The sequence below is a fragment of the Erythrolamprus reginae genome, chromosome 3 (assembly GCF_031021105.1).
Source record: "Erythrolamprus reginae isolate rEryReg1 chromosome 3, rEryReg1.hap1, whole genome shotgun sequence".
Lineage (NCBI taxonomy): Eukaryota > Metazoa > Chordata > Lepidosauria > Squamata > Dipsadidae > Erythrolamprus > Erythrolamprus reginae.
Window position 1 is genome coordinate 4,021,923 of NC_091952.1, and position 15,683 is coordinate 4,037,605.

Consider the following 15,683-nt stretch of genomic DNA (forward strand, 5'->3'; position numbering starts at 1 on the left):
GGTAGGGTAAGTTGGGTAGGGCAGCATTGGGTAGGGTAGGGAAAGGTTGGGTACGTTTGGGTAAGAAAGGTAGGGTTGGATAGGGTACGTTAGGGTAGGGAAGGGTAGTGTTGAGTAGGATAGTGTTGGGTAGGGTAGGGAAAGGTAGGGTAGGGTAGGGTAGGGAAAGATAAGATAAGTTAGGGTAAGATAGGTAGGGTAGGATTAGGTATGATAGGGTTGGATAGGGCAGGGTAAATTAGGGTAGGATAAGTGAGGGTAGGACAGGACAGGATAGGATTTCCCAGCCTAGGTGTCTTTAGGATAGGTCCGTGATGGCAAACCTACGGCACGGGTGCCACAGTTTGCACACGGAGCTATATTGGGGGGCAGATGGGGCATTGCCCTATGTCAGCTGCAGCGTGCATGCGCACGCTGGACAGCTGATTTTCAGCCTTGGGGAAGGTCGTTTCGCCTTCTAGAAGCTTCCCGGAAGCCCCAGAGTGCAAAAAAAACCACCCAGCGGACAAACCAGAAGTTCAGAAAACAGGCTTCCGGTTTGCCCGTTGTGATGTTTTTTTGCACTCCGGAGCCTTCAGGAAGCTTCCCTGAAGGCCCTGGAGTGTGAAAAACAGCACAACGGACAAACCGCTTGTCCAAACGCTTCTTCAAAGCCTCCAGTGTTGGAGTGCTTGGTGCTGACATTGGATCTGGACAAGGCTGGTGGGTTGTGAGAATGGGGTTGGGGTCGGGTCAATATCTACCCATCCTCACAGCTCCTTCTTTTTCTCTTTGGGTCAGGAGTCCGTGTGGCTGACCTTGCGGCCGATGGAGGAGGCAATCAGGGAAGGTGAGTTGGCAGGGGAATGGTGTGGCCATCCAACAGGTGAGGAGGTGCCTGCACAAGGAATTGGGAAATGGCTGGTGGGGAGGGTCTTCTGGATGGGGCCTTTCTGACCCAGAGCAGAAATGAGGAGATTTGTAGCTCAGGGTTGGCATCAGGGGTCTTGGGGGTGGTTTTTCTTGCAGACGTTTCATGAACCAAACTAGGTAACGTCATCAGGGCTAGAAGTAAAGTCTCAGTCTTAGGGGTCTTTCTTCCCACTGGGTGATAATAAAGTCCTTCCTTTAAAAATACCTAAATAGGTTTTTTTTTTCCTTTGAGCCTGGTCTCTACCTGGACAGGTCCTGGAAATATCGACAATTTCCCTCCCTCCCTCCCTCCCTCCCTCCCTCCCTCCCTTCCTTCCTTTATTTGTTAGTTACTTTGTGAATTCTTTCTTCCTTCCCTCCTTCCTTCACTCACTATCTCACTTGCTCTTTCTCTCTCTATTGATTCGCCTTCCTATCTTCCTTCCTTCCTTCCTTCCTGCCTGCCTGCCTGCCTGTCTGCACGCCCACCTCATTCATTCATTCATTCATTCATTCATTCATTCATTCATTCATTCATTCATTCATTCATTCATTTGTTTGTTCATTCTTCCCTCTTTTTTTCTCTTCCTTCCTTCCTTCCTTCTTACCCCCTGCCTCATTCATTCATGTATTTACTCATTCAGTCATTCTTTCTTTCTCTCTCTCCCTTCCTTCCTTCTCACCCGCCTGCCTCATTCATTCATTCATTCATTCATTCATTCACTCCCTCCTCCCCCCTCCTCCCTCCCTCCCTCTTCCTTCCTTCCTTCCTTCCTTTCTTCCTTTCTCTGATAACTCTCTCTCTCTTGCTCTTTCTTTCTCTCTCTCCTTCCTTTCTCTCTCTCTCTCTTCCCCCCCTCCCTCCGTTCATTCATTCATCCATTCTTTCCTCCCTCCCTGAGACTAGAACTCACTGTCTCCTGGTGATTTTCATCCAGAGTTCCCCCCCATCAGCTTTCCTGCCAAAGGGAGGCCTAGAACCCGCAGTCCCCTAACCACTACCCCAAACTGCTTTTCCCTCCCCAAAGACAGAATGGGCAGGACGAATCAGAGCTCAGGGTTGGCACTCGCCTGGTGACATTCCTAAGCCTGGATCTCTCTCTTACCGTAATGGACCTTCGGATGCAGGCCTCTGCCGACGGAAATGGCTCCCAGGGGGCAGAGCAGTATCATGTGGCAGGGCGTTCCATAGCCGAATTGTCTCCTCTCCTTCTCCACAGCTGAGCAGCAAGCCCTGAGGCTGGAAGAGGCCATCCGAGAAGGGGAGGAAGAGATCGCCCAGCGTTGCGCCATCTGGCTGGCCGAGCGCCGGGTCCCCGTCAAGGTGCAGCTGGAACCAGATGCCTATCCAGAGCATGACATTAGGTGATGCGGTCCTGAATGCGAATCCTGGACAGCTAGGTTCTCCTAGAAGGCCCTGTAAACATTCCAAAAATCTGAGAATTGGGGAGGGGGGGATCCCAAATATGCCCATGTTACACCAACACTCCGCAGTCTGCATTGGTTGCCGATCAGTTTCCTGTCACAATTCAAAGTGTTGGTTATGACCTATAAAGCCCTTCATGGCACCAGACCAGACTATTTCAGGGACCGCCTTCTGCCGCACGAATCCCAGCAACCAGTTAGGTCCCACAGAGTGGGCCTTCTCCGGGTCCCGTCGACTAAACAATGTCGTTTGGCGGAACCCAGGGGAAGAGCCTTCTCTGTGGCGGCCCCAGCCCTCTGGAACCAACTCCCCCCAGAGATTAGAATTGCCCCCACCCTCCTTGCCTTTCAAAAGCTGCTTAAAACCCACCTCTGCCGCCAGGCATGGGGGAACTGAGATACTCTTTTCCCTAGGCCTTTACAATTTTATGCATGGTATGTCTGTATGTATGTTTGGTTTTTATAATAATGGGTTTTTAATCGTTTTTAGTATTGGATTATTATTGTATGCTGTCTTATTATTGCTGTTAGCCACCCCAAGTCTTCGGAGAGGGGCGGCATACAAATCCAATAAATAAATAAATAAAATAAATAAATCCCATCCTGGGCTTCTAAGCTCCTGTGGCACCCTCAGTTTGGGCTCCCTGTCTGGAAGCGAGGAACCAAAATTTTACTTCGTTACCGCCAGCCGTTCCAGGTAGGCCAGGCTGAGAAACTTGATAAAAGAATCCAGGAAAGCTTTATTTATTCTATAGAGGTGGTCCTCGACTTACGACCCTTTGTTTAGTGACCGTTTGAAGTTGCAGTGGCACTGAAAAAGGTGACTTACGACCGTTTTGCACACTTACGATCCCGGAGGTGTCTGTAATACGGCAAATGATTTAGCTTTACTAGATAAGTGGTCAAAGCAATGGAAACTGCAGTTTAATGTTTCCAAGTGTAAAATAATGCACTTGGGGAAAAGGAATCCTCAATCTGAGTATTGTATTGGCAGCTCTGTGTTAGCAAAAACTTCAGAAGAAAAGGATTTAGGGATAGTGATTTCCGACAGTCTCAAAATGGGTGAACAGAGTGGTCAGGTGGTAAGGAAAGCAAGTAGAATGCTTGGCTGCATAGCTAGAGGTATAATAAGCAGGAAGAGGGAGATTGTGATCCCGCTGTACAGAGCGCTGGTGAGACCCCATTTGGAATAATACTGTGTCCAGTTCTGGAGACCTCACCTACAAAAAGATATTGACAAAATTGAACGGGTCCAAAGACGGGCTACAAAAAGGGTGGAAGGTCTTAAGCATAAAACATATCAGGAAAGACTTCATGAACTCAATCTGTATAGTCTCATATGCCTCTTTTTTCTTCCAGGCTCTGGGTTGGCGTGGAAGACGCCCAGATGGTCACCACACCTATCTTTCTCAAAGTCCAGCCTTCCATGACTATGGCTTCCCTCAAAGACATGGTATGAACTCTCAGGGATCCTGTCTAATAGGCAGGTGTGGGGAAAACGTTGGGTGACCTTGGAGGACAAGGGACACCAACCACCTGGAATTTAGGAGAAGCTTCCTAAACAGTTGTTCTGTCGGGCTCTCTGGTAAACTCCTCCCAAAAATTCACAAGTACAAATTTTAGACACACGTTTGAAAATTCAAAACAATGGTCTTTATACCGAAAAATGCAAATAAACCAAGCCCTCTTTTGGGATAGCAAAGAGCACTCGTCTCCAACCAAACTGGTAATTTGTACAAGTCCCTGATCAGTTCTGTAATACTTAGCTTGCAGCTGTGAGGCAATTCACAGTCCTTCTTCTTTCACAAAGTGACACACACTTTGCTCTGGTTTAGTTTCAAAGCGGGGAAAAATCAGCACACAAAAGGTCAAAGTCAGTAAAGCAGTCACGAAACACAACGATCAGTTAATCCTCCACAATGGCCAAACCCACAGGCTGCTCTTTATAGCAGCCTCACTAATGACCACAGCCCCATCCAACCACAGGTGGCCTCATTTTCTTTGATAATAATCTCTCAGTTGTTGCTGCCTATGCATCGCTCTCCGCATGCGTGGCTGTATCATTAACTCTTGTTCTGAATCTAAGGAGGAGCTAGATAATTGATCTCCTTCTGAGCTGTCTGCCACATTCTCCTCCTCCCTGTCACTCATGTCGTCTTGGTCAGAGGAGCCTTCATCATCAGATTTCACCGGGAGCAAAACAGGCCTGCAGCATGTGGATGTCTCCCCCACATCCACAGTCCTTGGGGCAGGAGCTGGGCCAGAGCTAACCACAACAGTGAGGACAATTAACCCATGGAACAGCTTGCCACCAGAAGAACAACACTGGATGTTTTTAAGAACAGTCTAGATCTGTGATGGTGAACAGGTGGCACGTGGAGCCATATCAGTGGAAATGCGAGGCGTTGACCTATGTCAACACCGTGCATGCATGCACTGGGCAGCTGATTTTCGGTCTTGGGAAGGCTCTCCGGAGTGCGAAAAAACACCCAAGGAGCAAACTGGAAGTTTGGAAAACGGACTTCCGGTTTGTCCGTTGTGCTGTTTTTCGCACTCTGGAGCCTTCAAGAAGCTTCCCTGAAGGCTCTGGAATACGAAAAACAACCCAACAGGCAAACCGGAAGTCCATTTTTTCGAACTTCCGGTTTGCCCATTTGGCCGTTTCTTCACAGTCCCAGGCTTCGGTGAGGCCTATACGCTTGTGTGGGGACGGAAGGATTGTGCACATGCGCAGGGGCTTCGTATGTGCGTAGGGAGAGGGAATGGATAGGGGCATGTGCACACCCAAGGTTCATCATTGGTCACTTATCTGAAATGGTATAGGACGGGTTCTCCTGCCTGAGTAGGGGGCTGGACTAGAAGACCTCCCAGGTCTCTTCTATTCTCTTCTATTCTCTTCTCTTCTATTCCCATTCCATTCCACATTTTCTATTCTGTCCTGTTCTATTCTATTCCCATTCCATTCCATATTTTATATTTCATTCCATTCCATATTTTCTGTTCTATTCTATTCCCATTCCATTCCATATTTTATATTCTGTCCTGTTCTATTCTATTCCCATTCCATTCCATATTTTATATTCCATTCCATTCCATATTTTCTGTTCTGTTCTATTCTATTCTATTCCCATTCCATTCCATTCCATATTTTCTGTTCTGTTCTGTTATATTCTTCTGTCCAGTCCAGTTTAGTCCTATCCTATCCCATTCCATTCCTCCCCACCCCACCCTACCCTACATGGCACTGTATTCCACTCTCCTCCGCCCCACCCGAGGCAGAGGGTCTCCTAGGGGGCCCCTTCCATCTGCCTTTTGTCTCCTGCCCAGATGCACCTGCATTATGGCTTCCCGCCCAGCATCCAGAAGTGGGTGGTGGGCCGCAGGCTGCCTCAGGATCACGAGACCCTCTACTACCAAGGCATCCAGAGGGACGGAGACCAGGCCTTCCTTTACCTGATGTCCGCCAAGGCCAAGAAGCTGGACAAAGGGACAGTGCAGTTGGACCATCAACGCAGGCAGCTGGAAGGTGAGCAGGTGCCCCCGATGTGGCATCACCAGAAGGGTCACATGGGGCATTGAAGGTAGTCCTCGATTTATGACCACAACGGGGGCCCAGGATTGTTATTTATTTATTTATTTATTTATTTATTTATTTAGTTAGTTACTTACTTAGTTACTTAGTTACTTAGTTAGTTACTTAGTTAGTTACTTAGTTAGTTACTTAGTTAGTTAGTTTGTTAGTTAGTCTAATACAGTGTTTCCCAAACTTGGTAACTTGAAGATATTTGGACTTCAACTCCCAGAATTCCCCAGCCAACGTCTGCTGGCTGGGGAATTCTGGGAGTTGAAGTCCAAATATCTTCAAGTTGCCAAGGTTGGGAAACACTGGTCTAATACATAAAGTAGGTTTAGGAGGATATAATCATGGTAAAATACATCAATAGAAGAATTGAAGGAAAGACATTAGGAATAATATAGAAGAAATAATCATTGGGAATAATGGAGCAAGTAGAAATATAAGAGAGACATTAGAGGGGAGGGAAGGCACACTGGTGCACACCCCTTACTGACCTCTTAGGAATCGGGAGAGGTCAACCGTGGAGAGTCTAAGGGTAAAATTTTGGGGGTTTGGGGATGACACTACGGAGTCCGGTAATGAGTTCCATGCTTCGACAACTCGATTGCTAAAGTTGTATTTTTTGCAGTCAGGTTTGGAGCGCTTAATATTAACTGTGAATCTGTTGTGTGCTCGTGTGTTGTCGTGATTGAAGCTGAAGTAGTTGTTGACAGGCAGGACATTCCAGCATATGATCATGTGGGCTGTGCTTAGGTATGGCTAAGTGAGACATTTATTAAGTGAGTTTTGCCGCAGTTTTAGAACTTTTCATGCCTTAGAGGTTAAGGGGATGATGGCAGTCATTAAGTGAGTCTGGCTTCCCTCATTGACTTTGCTTGTCGGGAGGTCGCAAAAGGGGATCACGTGACCCCAGGACACTGCGTAACCCCGTCGTAAAGACGAGTCAGTGGCCAAACGTCTGAATTTTAATCACATGACCCTGGGGATCTTGGCAAAGGTTGTAAGTGTGAAACACGGTCATCAGTGCCATTGTAACTTTGAACGGTCACTGAATGAAGCATTGTAACTCTAGGAATACCTGTATGTACAGGTTGTCCTCTTTGGTCACCATAACTTGTGACAGTCATAATTTTTAGCATCTTCTTTTAGAGAGGTCATTAAGTGAATCCCCATGGTTATTAAGTGAATGCTGCGGTCATTAAGTGAACCAATTAATTAATTAAGTGAATCCAAATTTACTCTGGGTGCAACACATCCTTGACTTACAAGCATTCATTTAGTGACCATTTGAAGTTCACAATGGTACAGTGGTACCTCTACCTAAGAATGCCTCTATTTACGAACTTTTCTAAATAAGAACCGAGTGTTCCAGATTTTTTTTGCCTCTTCTCAAGAACCATTTTCCACTTACAAACCCAAGCCTCTGAAACTGTAACTGGAAAAGGCAGGGAGAAGCCTCCCTGGGGCCTCTCTAGGAATCTCCTGGGAGGAAATGGTGCCGGAAAAGGCGGGGAGAAGCCTCTGTGGGACCTCTCTAGGAATCTCCTGGGAGGAAACAGGGCCGGAAAAGGCGGGGAGAAGCCTCCGTGGGGCCTCTCTAGGAATCTCCTGGGAGGAAACGGGGCCAGAAAAGGTGGGGAGAAGCCTCCGTGGGACCTTTCTAGGAATCTCCTGGGAGGAAACGGGGCTGGAAAAGGGCTTAGTTGACTGGAGAATTCTGGGAATTGAAGTCCACGAGTCTTAAGGTTGCTTTAAACCTCTGCTCTAAACTCCACCTAGTGACGCCTTTCCTTCCTCCCTTGTGTGTTGCCGCCAGAGTTAGGCATTACAGAAGGAGTCCTGGTGCCTCGCGGGACTGGCGACTCGGTCTCCTCGGGCTTCTCAACGCCAACCGAGCCTTCCCTGGTGCTGGACGTCAATGAGGAGGGCAGCGGCTGTGGGCTGACGCTCCCTGTCGAGACCCCAAAGGTAGGAGGCTTGGCAAGAAAGCGGGCGATGAGGAGATGAAGAAGACGGGTGATTGACACAAGCATCAAATTATATCCAGGGCCATGGGGTGAGGTATCATCAGTATGCGGATGATACCCAGTTGTACATCTCCACCCCATGTCCAGTCAACGAAGCAGTGGAAGTGATGTGCTGGTGCCTGGAGGCTGTTGGGGCCTGGATGGGTGTCAACAGACTCAAACTCAACCCTGATAAGACGGAGTGGCTGTGGGTTCTGCCTCCCAGGAACAATTCCATCTGTCCGTCCTTGACCCTGGGGGGGGGAATTATTGACCCCCTCAGAGAGGGTCCGCAACTTGGGCATCCTCCTCGACCCACAGCTCACATTAGAGAAACATCTTTCAGCTGTGGCGAGGGGGGCGTTTGCCCAGGTTCACCTGGTGCACCAGTTGCGGCCCTATTTGGACCGGGAGTCACTGCTCACAGTCACTCATGCCCTCATCACCTCGAGGCTCGACTACTGTAACGCTCTCTACATGGGGCTACCTTTGAAAAGTGTTCGGAAACTTCAGATCGTGCAGAATGCAGCTGCGAGAGCAATCATGGGCCTCCCAAGGCATGCCCATGTTACTCCAACACTCCGCAGTCTGCAATGGTTGCCGATCAATTTCTGGTCACAATTCAAAATGTTGCTTATGACCTATAAAGCCCTTCATGGCACCGGACTAGAATATCTCTGGGACCGCCTTCTGCCGCACGAATCCCAGCAACCGGTTAGGTCCCACAGAGTTGGCCTTCTCCGGGTCCCGTCGACTAAGCAATGTCGTTTGGCAGGACCCAGGAGAAGAGCCTTCTCTGTGGCGGCCCCGACCCTCTGGAACCAACTCCCCCCAGAGATCAGAATTGCCCCCACCCTCCTTGCCTTTCGTAAGCTCCTTAAAACCCACCTCTGTCATCAGGCATGGGGTAACTGAGATATTCCTTTCCCCCCAGGCCTATACAATTTATGCATGGTATGTTTGTGTGTATATTTGATTTTTAATAAGGGTTTTTAGCTATTTTAAATATTAGATTTGTCATACGCTGTTTTATTATTGTTGTTAGCCGCCCCGAGTTTACAGAGAGGGGCAGCATAAAAATCAAATAAACAAACAAACAAACAAACAAACAAATATATTTATTAGACTTGTATGCCGCCCGTCTCCGAAGACTTGGGGGCGACTCACAACAACAATGAAACAATACAAATACAAATCTAATAATTAAAACTGTAACTAAAACCCATTACCTTAAAAACAATTGATACTACACAATCATAACCACACATAACTTTCAATGGTCAGAGTGGGGGGGGGGGATACACTAGTTTTCCCATGCCTGGCAACATAGATAGGGCTTAAGGCTCTTGCGGAAGGTAAGGAGGGTGGGGGCAGTCAGAAACTCCAGAGGGAGCTAATTCCAGAGGGCCGGGGCTGCCACAGAGAAGGCTCTTCCCCTAGGCCCCGACATTCTCTGGTCAACGGGACCCAGAGAAGGCCAACTCTGTGGGACCTAATCGGCCGCTGGGACTCCTGCAGCCAAAGGCGGCCCCGTAAGTATTCTGGTCCGATGCCATGTAGGGCTTTATAGGTCATCACCAACACTTTGAATTGTGTCCGGAAACTAATCGGCAACCAATGTAGGCTGCGGAGTGTTGACGAAACATGGGCGTATGTGGGAAGGCCCATGACTGCTCGCGTGGACGCATTCTGCACGATCTGAAGTTTCCGAACACTTTTCAGAGGTAGCCCCACATAGAGACCATTGCAGTAGTCGAACCTCAAAGTGATAAGGGCATGAGTGAAGGGTCCAGGAGGGTAGTGTTTTTAATAGGAAAGTGAACACAAGAACAAGGGGACACAATCTGAAGTTAGTTGGGGGAAAGATCAAAAGCAACGTGAAAAAATATTATTTTACTGAAAGAGTAGTAGATACTTGGAACAAACTTCCAGCAGACGTGGTAGATAAATCCACAGTAACTGAATTTAAACATGCCTGGGATAAACATATATCCATCCTAAGATAAAAATACAGGAAACAGTATAAGGGCAGACTAGATGGACCAGGAGGTCTTTTTCTGCTGTCAGTCTTCTATGTTTCTATGAGTGACTGTGAGTAGCGTTCCGTTTTGCAGAAGCTAGCCCACCCAGATAGCCACAGCAGCTCACCAGCCGACCTCAGACCAGGATATCAGGAACTTTTATCTTGAAGATAATCGAAGACACGTACTGCAGATTTTTTTTTCCTTTGGAAAATATTTACTTCTTCCCTAGAAAATATTTACACTGTTGCTATCTCTCTTGTAGTTAACTATGCAAAGTACAGTGATACCTCGTCTTACAAACGCCTCGTCATACAAACTTTTCGAGATACAAACCTGAGGTTTAAGATTTTTTTTGCCTCTTCCTACAAACTATTTTCACCTTTCAAACCCACCGCCACCGCTGGGAAACCCCACCTCCGGACTTCCGTGTTTTTGTGATGCTGCAGGGGAATCCCAGCAGGCAACAGAAGTCCAGAGGTGGGGTTTCCCAGCGAGGGGAGCCTCAGTGAAATCGCAGCATCGCAAAAACACAGAAAAAAACCGGGTGCTTCGTCTGGCCAAAGGGGTGAATTTGGGGCTTGCACGCATTAATCGCTTTTCTATTGATTCCTATGGGAAACATTGTTTCGTCTTACAAACTTTTCACCTTAAGAACCTCGTCCTGGAACCAATTAAGTTTGTAAGACAAGGTATCACTGTACAGTGGTCCCTTGATTTTCGCAGGTTTGAACTTCGCAAAACGGCTATACCACGGTTTTTCAAAAATATTAATTAAAAAATACTTTGCATTTCCCCCCCCCCCCCATTACACGGTTTTCCCCACCCGATAAAGTCATACGTCATCGTCAAACTTTCGTCTGCCTTTAATAAATATTTTTTAATAAACTTTAATAAATAAACATGGTGAGTAATAATCTAAATGGTTGCTAAGGGAATGGGAAATTGTAATTTAGGGGTTTAAAGTGCTAAGGGAAGGCTTGTGATACTGTTCATAGCCAAAAAAAGTGTATTTACTTCCGCATCTCTACTTCGCGGAAATTCGACTTTCGCGGGCGGTCTCGGAACGCATCCCCTGCGAAAATTGAGGGAACACTGTACTCACAATTCTCTATCTACTATTCCCTGTTACAATATTCAGCCATAGGTCTTCAGCCACCACAGGCCACACTAACTCACAGGCCACTCTAAACTGTACTAAGCCACAATACCTTCAAGCCAAGCCACAAGCCACACCTATGCAAAGGTGCATTATGTACTTTTGTCAACCAGTCAGATTACATTACAATTTGCATATTCACCGTGACTAGGCAATTTTACAATTCTTCCCTCCTTCTGCAATTTGGAATATTACATCAGGTAGGCTCCAATCTTGACAGCTCTCTCCCCCATTCATGCACACAGGCCTTACTGAAGCATGAAAATGATGCCCAAACCTGGGCAAACCGGAAGTTTGGGAAAACGCACTTCCGGTTTGCCGTTGTGCTAATTGTTACACTCTGGAGGGTTCAGGGAAGCTTCCTGAAGCCCCAGAATGTAAAAAACAGCACCATAGGTGTTCTGCCGGTGTGTCTCAACTGCCCGTAATTACAGGGTAATTAGTCCAGGAAGACACACACCACATGATAAAAGGAAAACCCAAAAGTTTTTATAAACAGAAAAACAGAAACAGCTCCCTTTTTAAATGTCAAAGGGATTTTCTGGTACACACAAGGCACAGGTGAAATGCAGTCCAATTGCTCACCCAATAACTGGGAAATTGAGTCCAATTCTAAAGTCCAGAGAGTCCACACACAATCTTGAACAGCACAAAACCCACGATCTTGACGAAACAATGAATCAGATAAACTGCCATGAGGCTAAAACACCAGGCTGCACTCATTTTCTCTTGTAATAATCCTTCAGTTGTTGTCTCCTATGCATCACTCTACGCATGCGTGGATGTGTCATTAATTCTTGTTCAGAATCTAAGGATGATACAGAGGATTGATCTCCTCCCGGGCTGTCTGCCAAAACTCCCCTCTTCCCTGTCACTCACGCTTCCTTGGTCAGAGGAGGCTTCGTCGGCAGATTCCATCGGGAGCAAAGCAGGCCTGCGGCATATGGATGTTTCCCCCACATCCACCTCCACATTGCTTGGGGCAGGAGCTGGGCCAGAGCTAACCACAACAATAGGCAAACCGGAAGTACATTTTCCCAACTTCCGTTGTGCTGCCTTTTGCACTCTGGAGGGTTCAGGGAAGCTTCCTGAAGCCCCAGAATGTAAAAAACAGCACCATAGGCAAACTGGAAGTGCATTTTCCGAACTCCCAGATTGCTGTTGTGCTGTTTTTTGCACTCCGGAGCTTTAGGAAACCTTCCAGAGTGCAAAAAAACAAACAGGAAGTGCGTTTCCCCAAACTTCCGGTTTGCCCATTGGGCGATTTTTTGCTTCTGGGGCTTTAGGGAAGCTTAAGGGAAGCGTCTGGAGGGTGAAACGGCTTTTCCCAAGGCTGAAAATCAGCTGGCCAGCATGCGCGCTGAGGCTGACACATGGCAAAGTCTCGCGTGCCCTCCAGTACGGCTCCATGTGGCACCTGTGGCAGGCATGCCGTAGGTTCGTCATCGCGGCTCTGCGGTTTCCTGCGTGCCAATGATTCCGTTGCTTCCCCACCCGCCCATGTGGCTTCCTAGGTCGGTTGGGAGTGCCTGAAATGTACGTTCATCAACAAGCCGTCCCGCCCCGGGTGCGAAATGTGCTGCACCGAGCGGCCCTTGAATTACATCGTCCCGAAAGACTACCACCTGGATGAGGAAGAGGAGGGATGGTTGCAGAGGGATTTGGAGGCCACCCGGCAGTATCAGAAGGTGAGGCCTGGCCAGCTACGTCAGGGTGGAAGGGGCGGGTGGGTGGGGATTTCATCTCAAGGGCCCTGGTGGCGCATCGTGGTCAGAAGGCGGCATTGCAGGCTGATTCTGCCCACTGCCAGGAAGTTCGATCCTGGCTGGCTGGCTTAAGGTTGACTCGGCATTCTGTCCTTCCGAGGTCGACAAAATGAAGACCCAGATTGTGGAAGGTAAGTTGGTGAGTCTCTGAACCACTTAGAGAAGGCTGTGAAGCACCATGAAGTGGTTATATAAGTCTAAGTGCTATTGCTATCTCGTATATCTATCTCTCTGTCACTGTTTTTCTCTCTATCTATCTTTATCTCTTTCTCTCTCTCCATCATATCTCTCTCTCGCTCTCTCCATTATCTCTTCCTCTCTCTCCATCTCTCTCTCTCTCTCTATCTTTCTCTCTCTCTCTCCATCATATCTCTTTCTCTTGCTCTCTCCATCATCTCTCTCTCTCTTTCTCTTTCTCTCTCTCTCTCCATCATATCTCTCTCTCTCTCGCGCGCGCGCGCTCTCTCTCCATCCATCATATATCTCTCGTGCTCTCTCTCTCGCTCTCTCTCCCCATTATCTTTCTTTCTCCTCTCTCTCTCCATCATCTCTCTCTCTTTATCTCTCTCTCTCTCTCTATCTCTTTCTCTCTCTCTTTCTCTCTTTCTCTCTATCTCCATCATCTCTCTTTCTCTTTCTCTCTCTCCATCATACATATATATATCTTTATCTCTTTCTCTCTCTCTTCATCATCATCTCTCTCTCTGTCTCTCTCTCCATCCCTCCTCTCTCTTTCTCTCTCTCCCCAGAAAAGGGGTTAGCGCAAAAAAGAAATAGTAGGAAGCTGAATATAATAAACTTAAAATATTGGTAGTCTCAACATGCAATCACAATTGAGCTCAAGAGTGTTGTTCTTACGCAAGCCGTCTGCTAAGTGAGTTTTGACCTGTTTTACAACTTTTCCTTGCCATGTTTGTTAAGCGAATGGCCGCAGTGGTTAAGTTCCTCACGCAGTCGTTAAGTGAATCTGACTTCCCCCATCGACTTTGCTTGTCAGAAAGTTTCATAAGGTGGGGGGGGTGGGGGGTGTCACATGACCCTGGGACCCTGCAACGGTCATAAATATGCGTCAGTTTGCCTTGTGTCTAAATTCTGATCACATGGCCATGGGGATGTTTCAACGGTCATAAGTATGAAAAACAGTCATTTTCTAACGGTCACTAAATGAAACGGATCCTGATTGGCGGGAGGAGCATTGCCGGCTGTGGGATTCTGGGAGTTGAAGTCTGCCCAGCTTAAAGTTGCCAAGCTTGGAGACCCCTGACTTAGGCTGTAAAAGCATCGCATCTCAAAAGCCACACAAGTAAGAAGTCTCACGCTCCCCTTCGCTCTCTCTTTACAGGTGCAGGAAGAAGAGAAGGAGAGAAACTACCGTCAACTCCTGCATTGGGACAACCAGAATCTGGTGCTTTCTGAGGAAGCCATTCAGTGCCCCATCTGCTTCATGAAGGTGGAGCCCGGAGAGGGAGTCACCCTACGAGAATGTCTCCATTCCTTCTGCAAGTGAGCCTCGGTTCCAAACGGTTATCCAGTCCCAAAGGACACTTGGGTGACCTCTCTGTGGATCTTAGGAGACCTCTAAAATGGGTTTGTTTGTTTGTTTGTTTATTTTATTTATTTTATTTATTTTATTTATTTTATTTATTTTATTTATTTTATTTATTTTATTTATTTTATTTATTTTATTTATTTTATTTATTTTATTTATTTTATTTATTTTATTTATTTTATTTATTTTATTTTATTTATTTATTTTATTTTATTTATTTTATTTTATTTATTTTATTTTATTTTTTATTTTATTTTATTTTTTATTTATTTATTTATACAAACAAACAAACAAACAAACAAACAAACAAACATACCATGCATAAATTGTATAAGCCCGGGGGAAAATGTCTCAGTTGGTTCCAGAGAGTCAGGGCCACCACAGAGAAGGCTTTCTTTCTTTCTTTCTTTCTTTCTTTCTTTCTTTCTTTCTTTCTTTCTTTCTTTCTTTCTTTCTTTCTCTTTCTTTCTTTCTTCCTTCCTTCCTTCCTTCCTTCCATCTATCTATCCATCCATCCATCCATCCATCTATCTATTTATTTATTTATTAGATTTGTATGCCGCCCCTTTCCGTAGACTCGGGGCGGCTCACAACACAATAAAACAGTTCATGACAAATCTAATAATTTACTATTTAAAATATTTAAAAAACCCCATTATTTAAGCAAACATACATACAAGCATACCATACATAAATTGAATTGAATAAGTCCGGGGGAGATGTCTCAGTTCCCCCATGCCTGACGACAAAGGTGGGTTTTAAGGAGTTTACAAAAGACAGGGAGGGTGGGGGCAGTTCTAATCTCTGGGGGGAGCTAGTTCCAGAGAGTCGGGGCCGCCACAGAGAAGGCTCTTCCCCTGGGGCTCGCCAACCGACATTGTTTAGTTGACGGGACCCGGAGAAGGCCCACTCTGTGGGAACTAATCGGTCGCTGGGATTCGTGCAGCAGAAGGCGGTCTCGGAGATATTCTGGTCTGATGCCATGAAGGGCTTTATAGGTCATAACCAACACTTTGAATTGTGACCGAAAATTGATCGGCAACCAATGCAGTTGACATAAGTGGTCATCCTCGCATGGGGAACTGCTAGTTCCTACCTCTGCGGATGTCTCAATGGTCTTAGGAGACATCTAAGAGGGCTCTGTAGAATGGTCATGCTAGGATGGGAATTGCTATTTTGTACTTCAATGCTATCTTGAGGGAGATGCCTAAGGTGGGTTGGTATAACTGATCACTCTAGCATGGGAATTTCAAGTCCCTATTTTGGTGATCTCTTAATGGTCCTGGGGC

At 46.7% G+C, this 15,683-nt stretch overlaps 1 protein-coding gene across 3 annotated transcripts in view; it reads left to right on the plus strand.

Annotated features, from left to right (window-relative positions):
* The window catches only part of RBCK1 (RANBP2-type and C3HC4-type zinc finger containing 1), a 40,597-nt gene that overhangs the window by 12,690 nt on the left and 12,224 nt on the right, over positions 1 to 15,683 (plus strand). For all 3 annotated transcript variants that reach the window (XM_070744403.1, XM_070744406.1, XM_070744404.1), the window contains 7 exons: positions 781 to 829; positions 2,112 to 2,256; positions 3,676 to 3,769; positions 5,644 to 5,842; positions 7,710 to 7,861; positions 12,594 to 12,767; positions 14,188 to 14,348. In XM_070744403.1, coding sequence (XP_070600504.1) covers positions 808 to 829; positions 2,112 to 2,256; positions 3,676 to 3,769; positions 5,644 to 5,842; positions 7,710 to 7,861; positions 12,594 to 12,767; positions 14,188 to 14,348 — 947 coding nt within the window. In that variant the 5' untranslated portion in view covers positions 781 to 807. The remainder of the gene's footprint in view (positions 1 to 780; positions 830 to 2,111; positions 2,257 to 3,675; positions 3,770 to 5,643; positions 5,843 to 7,709; positions 7,862 to 12,593; positions 12,768 to 14,187; positions 14,349 to 15,683) is intronic.